We start from the raw sequence: 18,053 nt of genomic DNA on the forward strand, positions 1-18,053 counted from the left end.
CTCGATATCTCGGTAAAACAATGGCGTTCTTGTTTTTTTCTTTTTTTCTTTTTTACACAAACTACCTGCGAGTTTTTACTGGAGTTTATCGTGACACAACGTATTAAAAAAAAAAAAAAAAAAAACGTACTGTACACTTTCTCCGCTGGTTCGTACTGAGAAGAAAATTAGCAAACCTTATGATTAAAAAAAAAAAAAAAAAATCAAAACTAGTGAGCACCAGCGTGTGTGCGTGTGTGTGTGTGTGTGTGTGTGTGTGTGTGTGTGTGTGTGTGTGTGTGTGTGTGAGAGAGAGAGACAGAGATGGATAGAGAGAGTACACGTATGTATGTATGTATGCATGGAGGTGGACAAGAGTAGCCACAAACGTTTTATACATGGAAGCAACATCGGTTTAACACATTATTATTTTAACAACACATTACTCATCTTTCTCCCAGGCACACTAACGTAAACATTAACTGCATACATTATTCTGAAGCAACTCTCGCCTTGATGGGAAGAGAATGACAACCTTGCATGACATAAAACTCTCTCTCTCTCTCTCTCTCTCTCTCTCTCCAATAATCCTAAGTTACGCGAGAGAATTCATTGTATGCCTGTCTGTGAATCCGGAACCTCTTTCTTGATTGTAAGTTACGTCGGTCCCCACAGCACCTGCCCCCTAGACGTAAGTGTGGTCATGTCTCCAAGGACTAGAGGTGAGGATAAGGTGGGCAAGGGGAAGGAGAGAGAACATGAGGACTTATGAATAAAACCCACACTTGTAGACGAAGAATATAATTACCAAACAGTTTCGGTGGACACTGCCACCATTTTGGTCATTCCCTCTCACTATCTTGACCACTGAAGATGGTGGCAGTGTCCACCGAAACTGTTTGGTAATTATATTCTTCGTCTACAAGTGTGGGTTTTATTCACCGTCTTTGATTATCACGCAAGAGTGATTCATCCAGCCATGAGGACTTATGCTGAAAGTGTGACAGAAGGTGATGTGAGACAAAAATGATAAGAAAATGAAGTTGCATGAGGGGTGGAATTGATAGAGGTAAGATGAATTGAGGTAACAAAGGCGAAGAAGGTAAATGTGAGGGAACATGATAAGTTATGTTGATTTATGAGTGATGGTGAAATGACATGAACAGAAAGTGAGATAGAAAGTGAAATAATATTACGCATGTGTGAAAAGTGTGGTAAAATGAAGAGATTATGCTGACGAAAGACGGAAGGTAAAGAGAAAGTGAGGCAACGTGAGGAAAGAGAGTGGGAAGTGGGATACAAATGGAAAAGTTATGCTGAAAGAGGGCAGAGGGTGAAGTGAGATAAAACGAAGAGAAAGTGGGATAACATGAGGAAAGGTTATGCTTAATGAGGAGGAAATGGGAAGTGTGGTGATATGGAGAGATTATGTTGAAAGACAGTCAAGTGATATGAAACGAAATGGTGAGATAACATAAGGAGATGGAGCGCTGATGGAGATAAGCAGAAGTGATGTATCGGGAGAGGTAACGTTTACTGGGAAAAGGTGAAATGATGAAAAAAAAAAAATGCAAAAAGACAGATGATGTGATGTAATATGAGGACAATGAGGAGAGGTAAGTTCAAATGGGAAAGGTAGGGCGAGATATAAGTCTGAGAAAAAAAAGAAAAAAAAAAAAAAGATAAATGGACAAGGAGAAATGGGGTATTACAAGAGGTAACGTTAAAACAAAGACAGGTAAAGAAAAAGAAAAAAAGGAGGTAAGAACAACAGGTGACGTTGAAGACAAGGTACACTCTTGTAATGTGGCAACACCAGAGGTAAAGGTGCTAACATATCATCACTGGCCAAAGATATCCATTTCATCGTCACCACGTCATGGATCTCCAAATACTTTCACTATCCTAAACAAAAGCACGTAGCACTCACATCAGATCTTATCAACGTCACAGTTATCAGACAATGTTTTTTTTTTTTTTTAATCAATCAACAATTCCTTATATTTCATATTTTTGCAACGTCATAATGTTTAAAATTTCATCTTTCTGAAGCTGAAACAAACTATTAATCCTTTCGTTGCTACGGACGGACTCGATATTTTTTTTAATGCTAAATTCATACTACTATACTAAGGAAGAGAAAATTCGAACATTCCAAAGGTTATCACAGTCATGAACCACCTGACTACTAAATTCCCCTCAAACAAAACTGTCTCAAGGCAGACTCTCTGTCTCTAATATATATATATAAGCATCCACAAAATCCCCCAAAATCAACCTTCTCATCCTCCCTTCCCTTCTATCTTTTACTTACATTATATTCTGATTCTCCAATGATTCGATCTTCCGTCTCGTCCCCTTCCTGAACCGTCTTCATATCCCTCATTGTTCCAGTCACCAGCCTCTCTCGCATTTTCACTCACTGTCTTTAATTCTCGTCTTTGGTTATTCCCTCACACCTCTTAATGTTGCCCACCGTCTTCACTTTCCAGTTATGTTTGGGCAGTCTTGAAGTGATACTCGAATACTCCTCGTCTCTGGCACACTGAACCACCTGAATCATCCCAACTGAGCCCTTCAAACCACACCAGTATTTAATGCACCGTCACAGCTTCCTTCTTCATCTAGTTACCAGTTTAATTTTACCCGCTACCTAAATTTCTACATTACGTTTGAGCAGATCTGAGGTGATGCTCGAACACTGCTATCCCTGCCACAATGAACCATCTGAATCACTTTCTCTCGCCAACCATCAAACCAAAGCCTAGTTTAATGCATCCTTACAAATTTCTTCCTCATTTACGAGTATTCACCAAACATCTCTTTCTACCCTCTCTCTATTTACCAAACATCTCTACCTATCATCCATCTATTTACCAAACATCTCTTCCTATCTTCCCTCTACCAAACATCTTTTCCTATCCTCCCTCTACCAAACAGCTTTTCCTATCCTCCCTCTATCAAACAGCTTTTCCTATCCTCCCTCTACCAAACAGCTTTTCCTATCCTCCCTCTATCAAACAGCTTTTCCTATCCTCCCTCTACCAAACATCTTTTCCTATCCTCCCTCTACCAAACAGCTTTTCCTATCCTCCCTCTACCAAACAGCTTTTCCTATCCTCCCTCTATCAAACAGCTTTTCTGTTTACCAATCATCTCTTCCTATCATCCCTCTAATTATCAAACATCTCTTCCTATCCTCCCTCTATCTACCAACCATCTCTTCCTATCCTCCCTCTATTTACCAAACATCTTTTTCTATCCTCCCTCTTGTTGGGTACCATTTCAATCCATTCACTAAGATGGCGTTATATTTTACCTTACTATAGCCGGAGATTATTATTATTATCATTATTATTATTATTATTTCAAAGGAGTGCCCTCTGGTAGTAAAGAGCTTAATGAAGGCCATATCTAACCTCTCCAGTTCGAAAAAGTCTGTCCTTGGCTGAAGTAAATCGCTAGAAATTACTAAAAATAAATTCCGTCCTCACGCAGGAAATAATCGTAACAGAACGATCTAGTCTGCCAACTCATCCGTTCCTAAGTTATTCCGGTTTAGAAAAAGTTATGCTGGTTAGATTAAGCTAGGTTAGGTCTGATTAAGTTATATTAGGCTGGGTTAGGCTTGGTTAGGTTTGCTTAGGATGAAATGGGTTAGGATCAATTGGAAAAGGTTGGGTTAGGTTCAACTGGAATAGGTTGGGTTAGGTTCAACTGGAATAGGTTAAGTTAGGTTCGGTCGGAATAGGTTAGATTAGGTTAGACTGGAATTAGTTATGCTAGGGTAGGTTACGATGGAATAAGTTAGTTGGGTTAGATTAAGTTATATCCGTGGGTCCAAAACGAAAGGGAAAGAAACTTGGGGCTGGATCGACACAAAAGCATGAAAAACACTATATCGACACCAAATTCACAGCACCCTCTGTCCTAACTTTATTTTGCTTTACTAGACCAGCGCCTTACGAGCTCTCCTTGAATGTATTTATCTTGCTCAAGGTAAAAGAAGTACAGGGAGGTTTGTACTACTGGGCAGCGGTCGTTCACTTATATCAGTGCCACCGCGTGAAGGCATCCCTCTTTGAACACCGGTATGACACAGCAGAAGCCTAAATATATAACAAATCCCATTATTTTCAGCGCAGCAGGTGACAGCATCGCCCTGACCTTGAGGAAGCCCCTACTCGCCAGTAAAAATAAACACAGCTTGAAATCTGCTAAGGGAGAGTGAGAGCAAGGAGAAATTTTTAATGCAGAACCTTGGCAAGATTTTTACTGGCAAGTGTACATGTGTGGGATGAGCAGAGGTGGGGTAAAAATACGTGTGTGTGTGTGTGTGTGTGTGTGTGTGTGTGTGTGTGTGTGTGTGTGTGTGTGTGTGTGTGTGTGTGTGTGTGTGTGTGTGTGTGTGTGTGTGTGTGTGTGTGTGTGTGTGTGTGTGTGTGTGTGTGTGTGTGTGTGTGTGTGTGTGTGTGTGTGTGTGTGTGAGATAGAGAGAGAGGATGAGGTAAGAATTATATTGGCTGGCTATCACAGGTGGCCTCTAACCTCATGGGTCTTGGGGGGTGGGGGAGGGGGGATGGAGGGAGGCTGGGAGAGAGAGGGAGGGAGGGAGGGGGTGGAAGGTGAAGAGGGGGAGGGGAGGGAGAGCAAAGGAAACACCACACAACTACATTCTATCAACTGCTTCCTTTTTCGCACTTAGCTTCTTGGCCAAACTCCTCCTCTTCTTACTAACCAACTTATAAAATGAAGACGTGGAGAAAAGAAAGGTGTCGGAGGTAGTGGGGAGGGGGTGAAGAGGGAAGGGGGTGAGGGAGGTTGAAGTGGGGAGGGGGGGGGAAGGGAGGACGGTATTGGGAAGGAGAGTTAAATGGGGGTGAGGAGAAAAAAGGAGGATGGTTGTGGAGAGGAGTAAGGGTGGAAAGTGGAGGAGGTGGGGCTGAGGGCTGGAATGGGGGTAGGGGAACAGGGGGAGGGGAATCATGGGGAGGAAGGGAAAGACTAAGGGTAGAGGGAGGTAGGAGGAAGGGGAAGAATATAATCTGAAGGAAAGAGTGGAAAAGGGGGGGAGAAAAGGAGTTGATGGGAGGCTGTCAACTGTGGGGAAGAGGTGGGAGTGGAAGAGGTGGGAGAGGAAGAGAAAGAGGTGGGAGAGGAAGAGATGGGCGAGGAAGAAAAGAGGTGGGAAAGGAAGAGGAAGGGGGAGGGAAGGGGGAGGGAAGGGGGAGGGGAAGGGGAAGGGGAAGCGGGGAGAAGGAAGACGTAGAAAGGCCTGGGTGGCGAGGTGTGGGCGGACAGGAGACAAGTGCAGGTGGTCGTGGTGGTGGAGGAGGGGGAGGGAGAAATAAGTGGTGGGGAGAGAACTAAGTGGCAGGATGAAAGGATGAGGGGGGGAGAAAGGCCACAGGTGAGGGGCAGGGGTTAGGGTGGGGGCGTGGGTGAGTGACAGGTGAGTGGTGGGAAGGGGAGAGGTGAGAGGGGAAATGACTGGTGAGAGATGAGGGAGTTAGGAAGCAGGGGGTGAGAAGGGAAAAGAGTGGAGGTGAAAGGGAAAGGAGGGGGGCTGGTGAGAGGGACAACTGGGTGAATGAGTGGGAGGCAGGGGGGTGAGAGGGAGAGGTGGTAACTGGTTCTGGCGGGCTAGTCATCTGCGACAAGGGAGATGGTTTGAAAGGAGGTAGAGATGGAGGGGAGAGAAAGAAAACAAGGTAGAAATGTGAGCAGACAGGTATATAGACAGACAGACAATTAGAGACAGACAGATAGATAGATATATAGACAGATAGATAGATAGACAGAGAGAGAGGGAGGGGGGGAGATGCATGCATAAACAAATTACGAGTCAGAGGACGGACAAAAAGGTAAGCAGAAGTGAAAATGGAGAGACAGGTGGGAAGCAGATGGTGAAGGTGAAAGGGGAAAGGAAGAAAGAAAAAACTGGAAGAGAAGTGGGGGTAACAGACATGCAATGCTATCAGGTGAAGGGCTCTGGAGGTGGAGGGAGATAAATAAGGAAAGGGTGAAGGGTGAAACAGGGAGAGACTGCAAAGAAGATGAGGGATTTGATGAGGCAGAAGATGTGCTAAGGAAAACTATATGCTGTCAGGTGAAAGTAGGAGGAAAAAGAAAGGTAAAGACTGACGACAAGAGATAAAGATGAAGGTGGAAGAAAAGTTGGTGAGAACAGGTCTATAAACTGACAGGTTGTCGGATATGAAAAAAAAAAAAATGAAGAAAGATATTGGAGGAGGAGAGAAGAGAAAAACAAAGGATGGGATGTGAATGATGATGATGATGATTAAAAAGGAATGTAAGAGCGAACAAGACACTAAACAGATAAGGAGAAAGTGAATGAGGAGAAAAATAAGTAAAGGCGAGCGAAAAAAAGAAGAAAGATGAGACTGCTAAGGACAAGGATGGGTGGGAAGGGAAGTAGGTGAGAAGAGGAAGTCAAATACACAGCATTACGATGATAAGGAGAAACGTAAGCGAGAAGAAAACTCGGTAAGGGAGGAGGTGCATTAGTAGGTATGAGGTGGTGATGATGATGGGGAGGCAGGAGGGGATGGTTGGGAGGAAGGAGTAAAGATAGCAGTGAGGCAATAAGCGTAAGAGAACAAACTGTGAGGTAACAGTGAGGTGTGAGGTGTGTTGTATTGAAGGAACGGTGAGGGCAGAAGTTTTGATGTTGGTAGTTAAGGTTAGAGACTGAAGAGAGAGGTTGTTTATCAGGTATGTAGGTAGGTTGGGAGTGTAGTGGGGTTGTTATGATGTTGAATAAGAGGTAGGTTGGGAGTGTAGTGGGGTTGTTATGAAGTTGAATAAGAGGTGGGTGTGTATTAAACAGATGGGAAGGTGGCATTAATTCTGGGTAAGTAAGAGAACTGATAGTTAACTGATAAGACGGTAGTGAAGTTGGTAAATATGATGACTGAAGTTTAGATGGCATGACGGTTCAAACGAGAGGAGGCAAAAGGATGAATAGCGGTTAGTAAGACCAACTGAGAATTATGCAGAGGTGTGTGGTTGGGGTATACGAATTAGTGAGGTAGGTAGGAAGAAATAGGACAAAATCAAAAGGGGTGCATACTGTAGGTGGGATGGGAGGAGGGCTGGATGAGAGGAGGCATAAGGACAAGTGAAAGTTGGCAGGAACGAATGAAAACGAAAGTAAACAACAGGGTGTTGAGAAGCGTGTGGCGGGTATAAAATGTTGCAGCAGATGGAAAGGAATGAAAAGAAGAGTAAATAGGAAGGTGTAGAGACGAGATTGGCTGGATTGGTAGGAACGTGTGGCTGGGATGCTATGGGTGTTGAACAAGAGGAGGAAGAAGGATGAGTTATGGTCGGTAGGAACGAACGAAATTGAAAGTAAACATGGGGTACTGAAGGAAGTGAGGCTGGGTTGGGAGGAAGGTGTGGATGGTGGTGGTGGTGGTGGTGGTGGTACTGTAGCTGGGTGGCAGTGGGTAGGGTGGTAGGGTAGGGCTGGGAGGTGGTGGCTGGGAGTCGGTAAGGTGGTGGTGGTGGTGTGAGTGCAGGTGAACCACGGCGGGTACATCCACACTGGGACAGGTACAGTTGCCAACACATCAAGTCCTCCTGCACTCCATCTGCACCCACACTCAAACCTACACTTGCACCCACTCCCATGCTTGCACTCTACGTGTATCTGTACACACACTCGCCCACAGTTACACTATCTGAACCTAGACTCACACCTCACTGGCACTCACCCTCACACCTACACTACCTGCAACTACACCCATTTACACTTACACTTAACCCCATGCTTGCACTTTAGATGCAACCACACTCACACCTACATTTGCACTCACACCCACGGCCATAATTATTACATCTACATTTCCACTCACAAACATAATTATTACACCTACACCTAACTCACAACTACATTTCCACTCACACCCACACCCATAATAATTATCATATCTACAAACCAAGGTGCACGTATGTGCAAACACACACACACACACACACACACACACACACACACACACACACACACACACACACACACCTGCCTCTCATGCAAGTGTTCCTGTATTGGTCCACATGTTCCTAATTATTTAAAATTAAAAGTCTGTTCAGAAGTACGCCACTTCATATCTTTCGCTAAGACTACATGAAACTTTATCAGGCTAGGTGTACCACGAATAAATGTTCCTTAGCTCTGGTGTCCCCTTAATCAGTTAGGATATCTAAGTTCAAAGGTACTATGATCCATTAAGTGCTTCATTAGTGCTGACATACCTGAGTTAGTCCAAATGAACTCCTATCAGCAAAGTGCCTGATTCCGAGCAGCAACTGGCAGTTCTGGTGTACTTATAATCCCACATGAGATTAGGGCTGATGTACTTATCTAGTGCAATAGTACTCCTGTCAAATGGTTCAAGTGTACCAAGTTCCTTTAGGTGCACTGCTTTCAATATACAAGCTCAGTCACTTTGCACCTGGCTAGAGTTCATCCACCTCAACTTGGCGGATATTTTCATCCTTTTGCAGCTTAGTTCCCATTAATCAGTGGTAGAATACGGCAATACCTTGGCTGTACATCCATTCTAACATACAGCTTTTAGTATTTCTTTGCGTTTAGCAGAGTATTCTAGTATTAATCTCTTTATACAGCTAAACATTCAAGGCAAGAGTGATAAATGAGTCAAATTCATTCCTACCTCTTTAGTTCACATGTATTGGTTATTTCTTCTATCCCTGGCTTATCTGACATTCGCTTTAGTCAATTTCTCCACAGTAAAGTAGAGAAAAACTGCCTGTTAAATTTCCACTGATATGCATAAAGCTGATTTACCAGTTTTCCCCCAATTTACTGCACCATTGCATTACAGTAACTCCCACAATTTGATGACAAATTTTTCATTATATTCTTACTACTCCAAATGATTTTAGTTAAGGAGAAACTTTTCTAATGACAGTAGTTAGATAATAGCCTTATTAACCCCTTCAGCACTATAGATTCCTCCTAAGCTGAATAAAATCACCTCCAGCTGGGAAGAATAAATAAGCATAGCATCAGATTCGATGGGTTAAAAAAAGCAGTGTATACCGGTACTCTATTCAGGAACATACCCTTTAAGTGATTGTACTTGGCAGGTACCTGTGTATCTGAATCATGAAATGAGTTTACCAGGGTCACTGGCTTGGCTGGTGCTGTGTTCTTGGAGAGTTGTGCAAACACTTGAATCGCTTAACTATACATACACTACATGACTCTTCATTTGTCTGCTGTATTGGTGGGTGCCAGGGAAGGATGAGAAAGAATTGGGGGGACGGGGGAGGGGAGATGAGAGAGAGAAATGAAGCAAAAACTTGAATCACTTAACTATATACACAACATGACTGCATTTGTCTGCTGTATTGGTGGGTGCCAGGGAAGGATGAGAGAGAATTGGAGGGAGGGGGGAGGGGAGATGAGAGAGAGAAGTGAAGCAAAGGAGATGATATGAGAAATGTGGTGGGTAAGGAAGAAGATGAGAGAATTATGCACTTGGGGGGAGGGGAGATGAGCTAGATGTGGTGGGCGTGAGGGAGGATGAGAGGAAGGAGTGGGTATGAAGAAAAATGACAAGAGCAAGAGGAAACGTGATGTAAGGGTGAGAAGCTCGGTGGATGCTGATGTAGGTGATAAGAGAAGGTGTAAGACAAGGATGCAAAAGAAAAAATGGGCACCAGAAGAGAAAAGAACAACACTAGAATGGATGCAGGAGACTAAGAAGAGTGGGGAAGTTAGTGGGACAGTGGAAGCTAGATGGGTGGAGGAAATTGTATCACGCGAGTTTGGTAAATTGGTGGAAAGATATTGTATGAGAGGGTATGAAAACAGCAGTATGAGAAAGAATGCAGGTGAAAAAAAGACAAGATAAGTTAAAGAGTGCAAAGGCAAATGGAAAAGGTGGAAGTGATTCAGTAGACGTGATGAAAGGTGAAGGAGAGTGAAGGACTGAAAAAGAGCAAAGTGAGATGCTGAGGATAACTGAGAAAAAAGATGGAGTGAGTAAAGGTGGCAAAAATGAAAGTGGCAGCCGGCACGACATAGCGAAAGTGAAAATGAAGATGTGGAGGTGAATCAGAAGGACAGTAACAAGTTCACTGTTATGTGGTATGGAGATGTGGCACAGCAACACTTCTTCACAGTACACAGTACAGTTCATTCCAACAACTATGCTATGGGGAACACACACTTCAGCATAAAAGTTCATCTAATCTGGGATGCCTTCCCTGGTTAAATATAACCACTACTGATGTCATCATCCATGAACTACAAGAAGAGAGATACTTTTAATTATTTAAGAGATACTCAATTATTTAAAAAAAAAAAAAAAAAAGTTTGATTAAGAGATTTTGTGAATGTACAATTATGCATTTCACTGTGAATATATTCCATCAATAAACAAGGAAAATACAATTTTTACAGAGGATTAGGGGATGATGGAACCCTCCCACGCTACATTATGATGGCATCACAATTTATGAACATCAAAACCAGCAGGTTAAGATCAGGTTAGGGTAGATTAGGAATAATTAAGTTAGGTATGGATTAATTTGATTCAGCAGGATTAAGATTAAGTTAGGGTTTTGAGGTTAGGTTTGGTTAAGATAAATTAGGTTGGGTTTAGTTAGGATATACAGTTTTAGGTTGGGCTGCAAAAATTTTGTTGAAGTTAGGGTTACTAAAGTAAGGTAGGTGTTGGCAGACTAGAATAAATTATGTTATGATCATTTGGGTTAGGTCTGGATAAAGCTGCACGGATGAGGGAAGATTTGTGGGGAAACGGAGTTCTATGATGGTGTCCATCTGTCTTTGGCCAAGATACTTGAAAACACACTCAGAGAAAGAACATGAAGGACTTTGGTCAAAAATAGAAAAAAGAGGAAGATGAAAATGAAGATAAAAGGAAGAAATTGGCAAAATATGGTGGTCTCACGCATTCTTGAAGATTATCCCTCCGGTCTTCCATGCAGGCATACGTACAGTATATGGTACCACATCCGCCATTAAACTCAATCCAGCATAAATTATAGTTGAATAATTTAACTATTCATCATCACCATCATTATCCATGGCAAGTAGGGCACTGCAAAGCAGTGGAAAAACATCACAGGTATTCAGCCTCATGACCAGCTATTGTTATGATCTTAAACTGATCATCCTGTTCTTTTATCACGAACCTGAGAGGCAAAATCTGGAATCAAATCCGAACCAGATCATGATCTGCTCGATGATCTGTGAGTGCAAATAAAAAAGGCTATTACAGTACTTTCCTTTTTTTAATATAATCTGACAGCCAGCAACTGAATATTCACAAAACCTCATTACATTAACTACTTGATGCAGGTCCTGCTTTTAAAATGGTGATAGTAAAAAAAGAAAAAATAATGACATCCCACTGGTTCTATGCAAGAAAGGAAACCATGTTCACTTTTAAGTCTATTTGAAATACTAACTCTCTCTCACTTACTATCCACTACAGATGAATTTTGTCTGAATGGTCTATGACAAAACAGGTAGGATCTTTGTGACTAACCATGGTAACCAAATCAGTGGGATAATGATTAAGAAACAGGTAAAAAATATAGTGATAAAACAGGATGGTGAGGAGATAAGCTGTATCCCCTCCAACATAACCATAACACGAGATCGCTGGGAGTGCCCCACTGAAGAAGCTGGTTTCCTGTTGCCCACCAGGTTCAAGTCAAATGAGCCAAGAGCCACAACAACAATGTCATAATCCAGAAATAAGAGTGAAAATACATGAAAGCAGAATTACCACTATCACCAAATGAAATGGGCCATACACTCTTTCATTCATCACTCAGTTAAGAAAAATGATAACAGATCAGCTTCACAACCTCTGTGCGACAGAGATAGTTTGCTATTAAACTTGTGCCTTTTTTTTTTTTTTTTTTTTCTGCCTCCTGTGGCAGGCATAAGTGACAATGAAAGCACTCACCAAATACTCCCCAAATAACAAAATGTAAATGTCGTTTAACATATCAAGGTCCTTATCAGTGCTATGTGTAAACAAACTAGAGCAAAGAATCCCAGCACAAAGGTCTCATTATCTGGCACAACCCCAGCTTGTTACTGTCATTGTTGCTCTTGAATAGTTCAAGGATACACTCAGGTAGTTAATACACCAATGGTTTCTGAAGAACAAACAAGGATATACAGTACTGTATAGTAGTTGAGGCTTGATGTACAAGAACAAAACATGTCTACTTACCTTCCATTATCTACTGCTCAACAGACCATTAGGAAATACAAAGAATATAATTTCTCAAACCTTTTACAGTCTCTACATAGATCTATCTATCTATATACCTAGGTTGCTTCCTCCAAGGAAAAGAAAGTAGCCGAGACAGGAAGACACACTCCCAATTTACTCATCCACTCAAACACATTCATTCGCATCTTAGCCCCAAAGGGGAGAAGGGACAGATCCTCACCGCACCACACCGCACGAACATCCCTTACTCAGTCTCAAAGTTCACCCACAGAGGCTGGAACATAAGTATGTCCCAGCCTGTCAAACTTCATCTTTCACCACTATTCTCTTGTGATTCAAAGTCTCCCTCCTCCAAACATCCAGCAACTCCATCCCTTCACCTCACTCTTCCTCTTCTTACTCTGTTTAATAGTTATGCTTTTCAAAATTCAATGCATTGTGTTGTGTACAATGGTAAACGACTGTCCCATTTGCTCCCTTCATGGCTGAGGAAGCAACTGTTGTGCAACAAAAATTATATTGGATATATCATGCTGCGTTTGTGGTAAACATGTCAGTCAGAAATAAACAGAGATTTTTTCAACTACAGGTACGTATTACTGTAAAACCACCCAAGCAATGACTTACCACACACATGTGCAGTTCTTTGATTTGCTCACTAAGGGTCACTCACGTATAACAAAGGCAGAACACAATAATTCCCTATGCTACAAAACCGGTCATACAATATAAAGATATTGTATAACTAATCCAATTCATAAATTTTAAAGTTGAACAATTACCTAAAAAAAATAACAATAATAATACAAAAACAAATTTAACACTCACTTCAATAGAGTCCACACTGAGGAGTTTGGGGGCAGAAGGAGCAAGGGCTGGAGGATGGGAGTATGCAGCAGGAAGGGGAGTAGATGAGGTGGTGGTTTTGACATCATCTTCAGTAGAGGGAGCCACATAGTCATCATCATCACTCGTCAAGCCTAGCTCATCCCCATAGCTTGAGTGAACCCACTGCCACAGTTCTGTCGCACTCATTTGCTACACCACGAAATTAAAAAGGGTGAAAAGATCAGTCAAACTTAACTCATTTGCTGCAAGAAAAGGGAAACAGAAGTTACCTAAAGCTATTTGAACTAAGACTGCCAGCTGTCCCTCTTGAATGCTGAGCTGTAACAAGTACAACATTATGATACTAATCACTGAGAAATGTTAAGAATGGATGTTGTCATAAAACTGTCTTTTTCTGCCACTGAGCCACGGGATATAATCTGCAAAAAAAGAAAATCTCTGACAATTTAAGGTGGATTAACAGAGACTTATTGCACTCAAAACATAGGAACTATGTGAAAGCTGGAAGAAAAAGAGTTGGAGAAAGAATACTTGTGGCATTCCTGTAGAGAAGACTTGAGAATGAGATATGAGGACAGAAATCTGGATTGAAGTACACAATTGTCTGCAAGCAAGATTTATAGCAATAAATGAAACAAAAAACTACAATGCTTCTACAAAGTTATATGAAAGACAGTATCGTATAATAGAATGGGGTTCTTATTTCTGCATGAGATAATCAAAACTACCCTTAAGTGGCTGGTTCCTTGACAAAAATCTGTCAAATAAAATTTATGAAATGTCTGTAATCTGAGAGAACACTGATTTAAAAAAAAAAAAAAAATCTAAAATACCAATATAAAAAGTACTGAGCCCTTGAATACAGTATTAGTAACATACTGCTCAATTCTCACAGAACATTGGTAAAACAATGATATCCATGGCATCACCAGGTTTCATACAACCAGCCACCAAAATTATATGCTGGATGGTGATAACATCTCCAGATCTAGTAACAAAAGCACTGTCTTGACAAATCTGCTTGTATGATGAACAATGTGGCTCAGCCGGCAAGTGCCATGTAATTTTTTAGCAGACAATTATGTGAACCATTTCAAGAGGGAATTAAGGTTAGGAGGATTATGACTTTAAATAACCATGCAGTCTTCAAGAAGGACTGTCCAATTGGAAGGATTGCTGCGATCTGCTTGTTATCAAGGTGATATATTATGAACTTGTAAGACTGCATATTTTGCAACACCAGAACAAACACTACATAGGCCATTACAAAATTATTATTGTACAACCTAATTTTAAGACTAATAAGCATACCATGTTACTGACTTATTGCTGGTGCTGAAAGCATAAACTTGTACATATTTAAATTGGGCTGTTCGGTGCTCACAATTCTTAAAAATACAAAATTTAAATGAACATGGTGTTTACAGTGGGATGAACAGATTACAACTTCAGTACAGTACTAGAACAAGCAACAGTACAGAAATCTCCAAATGTAAATTGGACCCTTAGCATTGGAGAGGTTGGAAAATGGGAATGTTAAGCAAAGAGCAAAAAATTATACAGTGACACAGAAAACTAGGGAAAATCTTTTTTGGCACTGTACCTTTTGAATAACACTTGTTTAGTAGTTACTGGGAGGCAGTATAGAAAAAAGCTACATTACAGTGCAGTACCTCCTGTTAGGTGATGGGATATATTTGATCATCATTAGCTGATTCCTTACCACAGTTCTTTATAATAATAAAAACTACTGGCAAAACAGGGAATCATTATATACACGAATACCTGAAAGTACAGAGGACATCCTACCTCCCAGTGATGGTCACATCTCAAAATGAGTTGTCTAAACTCTTGGTTGCACTATACAGTAGCTGCTTATGAGCAGGCAGCTACTTTGCTCAATGAGCTGCATCTGAACAGCAATTAAGCCAAAATCATAGCAGAAGGGGCAACTTGGACATTTACCCTTGCCAAACTGCAGACCTCATATGCAGCAAAATGGAGGTCTGCATGGGCCAAGCTGCAAGCCTCATATGTGGTACAATTTTCATTGGTTTTTAAATAATGTCTCAGGGCAGGCAAACTAAATTAAAAAGAATCAGTCCAGCAAGTGTTAGCGAGTTATGAGTACTGTATTACAAAATGAAAGAGGTATGAGTTACTTATCATCTTCCAAAGCAGGGACCAATGAAAACTGTTGAGCATCCTCTCCCTCTTTTGCTCAGGATCATATCTGATTATGTGAATCCATGTTTTCTAATGTAATGATTTTATCACACATAAGACATCTCGAGGGGAGTGTACAATTTCATGTCATAAAACTGGAGTCCTCTAAATTCACATTGATGTATAGACAGCATTTAAAAAGGAAAGAAAGATACAGGCACTTTAACTGTTATAACAGCCCCACCTCAATTCATAAAGCATGGAGAGGATAAAGAAGGATTTAGGAGCTTTATACCTCATAAAAGCCACCTCTACATTCACACAGCATGTTCAGAAGAAAGAAAGAGATACAGGTACAGTGCATCTAACTGACATAAAAACCACCTCTTCAGTCACACAACACTCAAGTATGGGTAAGAATGAAGAAAAAAGTTTTAAGTACAGTAACCTCTCAACTAACGCGAGTTTAAAAAACACGTTTTCATTTTAACACGAGCCAATATTTAAGGAGATATGTTTAACTAAAATGGGTTTCTCGATTTAACGCGACTTTACATGTAAGTGATGGTTTCAAATTTGCCGCATGCCTTGGACAGTCCCACGTTGATAGACCGTGTGTGGCAGTTCATGCATAAATACAATTTTTTATTTGCCCGTTAATTAAACTGGTTTTATTCGAACTATAGTATTCGAAAATGAAGTTTGGCCCCATTCTGAGCAATTTGGCTCATTTTCGGACAAAATTTGGCCAGGAAAGTGATGGCAGATCTAAATTGTTACAACTTGATGCTGCAGAACAGAAGGAAAAAACCACTCAGACCAAGATAGAGCAGTTCTGTAGGAAGAAGACAGAAACCTTAAGGGAGTTATCTTCTTCACCAGTAGCACGGGAGTCAGAGGAAGAGGAAGAGGAAGGACAGCAAAGCGAGGAGGGACAACAAAATTAGGGTGGGGAGCGGCAGGAGGTGGGGGAGAGGGTTGAGGAGGAAGAGCAGTAGACGACGAGTGATGCAGAGATGAAGTGAGGCTGTGTGTTGTTATTGTTTGTAACCTACTTACTGTAACGAAAATGTTGCTTTTACTGTAGTATTTTTATGACCTACTAATGCATTAATAATGTTGAGGAACTTTCACAATGCCATGAATGAAGCAGAATTGAAAGAAAATCCAAGTAAAAAACAAAAACAGTATGTATTTGGGGAGAAGTAAACAATGCTTCGACCCAACCAGGGCTCAAGTGTTGTTTATTTCTCCCCAAATATACTGTTTTTTTTTTTACGTGGATTTTCTTTCAGATTAATATTGTTGCTTTTAAGTTTAGATTAGCATAACTCCCCAAATGGGTTGACTTTCCCAGAGTCCTGGAAAGTAACCCCCAATATTACCACTGTTTCTTATTGGGAAATTATGTTTAAATAATGCGTTTTTAACTAACGCGACCTCTCCAGGAACCTAACCCTCGCATTATTTGAGAGGTTACTGTACTTCTAGTGGTATGAAAGTTGCCTTTACACTCACACAGCAGTGAACTACAGACAAAATGTTTAGGGGGAAGAAAGAGATATAGACACTTCTAGCCGTCATAAAAGCCACCTCTATGCTCACAGAACTGAAGTATACATAGCATATTTAAGGCGAAGAAACAGGTATACATACAGGCGCTTCTTGACATTACAAAAGCCACCATTACATTCACACAGCATTGTTGTAGATAGCATGTTAAAGGGAAAGAAAAAGATATTGGCACTTTTAGATGTCATAAGCCATAGTCTCAAACCACTCAAGTATATACAAAGGTGAAAAAAGGGACATAGGCACTTCTAGCTGTTATAAAAGCCACATACTGCCCCTGGTATTATGGTGTGGTGGTGATGGTGTAGGTGGATGTCTGCCACAGCTGTGCCTGGTGCTGGTGTGGTAAAGGGTGGTGAGGATTATGCACACTAGCCAGTCAGTGGGTTATATTAACATCAGCTAGCCTTATTTTTGTCACCACAGCCACTTGAATTTGAACATTTTCTTTATAATTGTAATCTTGCTACCTCCATGTGATTTTATTCAGCTTGAGACAGTATTTGAGTAGTAAAGAGGTTAAGGAAGGATGTATCTAACTACTCCAGTTTGCAATATCTTCTTAGCTGAATATAATCTTCCAGAGGTAGCACAAATAAAAACTAAAACAATACAACTCTCTAGCACCTCTTCCTTAGCAATTTACTTTGCACAAGGCATTTTACCATTATCTTTTCAAGTTATTTCTGTCTATGTAGTATCAACATGGACTACATAAAGAACATACAGGAAAATATTAATCATTTCACTCCAGAGATGCATTTTTCAAAATATTCTTGTCACCTTCAGACTAGCGTATTCAGCTAAAGGGAGATTTTGAAAACTGTAGAGTTCTAGTTATGTAGCCCCACATTCACTGAAAATGTAAACTTGGTGGACTATAGATTTAAGCTACCCTTCTCCTACAGTCCACCATCCTTCTTTCAGGGGATAGGGATTAGCTGAGGGATATTTGCAAAACTAGGCAGATGAGCGACCCAGTCATATCAGTGCCACCACATGATGCCTTCATTTATTCCAATCACTACAGAAGGTCACTCTTTAGGTTGAATCAAATTGTCCAGCAGCTGCATGATTAAATTAAGGATACATCACCAGAATGAAAGGGTTAACCTGTCATATGCAGAAATAAACCAGCAGGACGAGATGCTAGATGGCCTCCTCAATGTTAATATGGGCCAATGTGTTTGGATGCAAATACTGTGCTGACACACATGC

General features: G+C 41.0%; 1 protein-coding gene across 1 annotated transcript in view; it reads right to left on the reverse strand.

The window, feature by feature from the left end:
* LOC145397808 (protein Aster-B-like) overlaps positions 1-18,053 on the reverse strand; it is a 191,545-nt gene that overhangs the window by 83,630 nt on the left and 89,862 nt on the right. The window contains exon 7 of the mRNA XM_080270829.1: positions 13,077-13,286. Within this exon, the coding sequence (XP_080126955.1) occupies positions 13,077-13,286 (210 nt within the window). The remainder of the gene's footprint in view (positions 1-13,076; positions 13,287-18,053) is intronic.

Source organism: Coenobita brevimanus, chromosome 43, assembly GCF_032717465.1.
Source record: "Coenobita brevimanus isolate Jiangsu-jjx chromosome 43, ASM3271746v2, whole genome shotgun sequence".
In the NCBI taxonomy this organism is placed as follows: domain Eukaryota; kingdom Metazoa; phylum Arthropoda; class Malacostraca; order Decapoda; family Coenobitidae; genus Coenobita; species Coenobita brevimanus.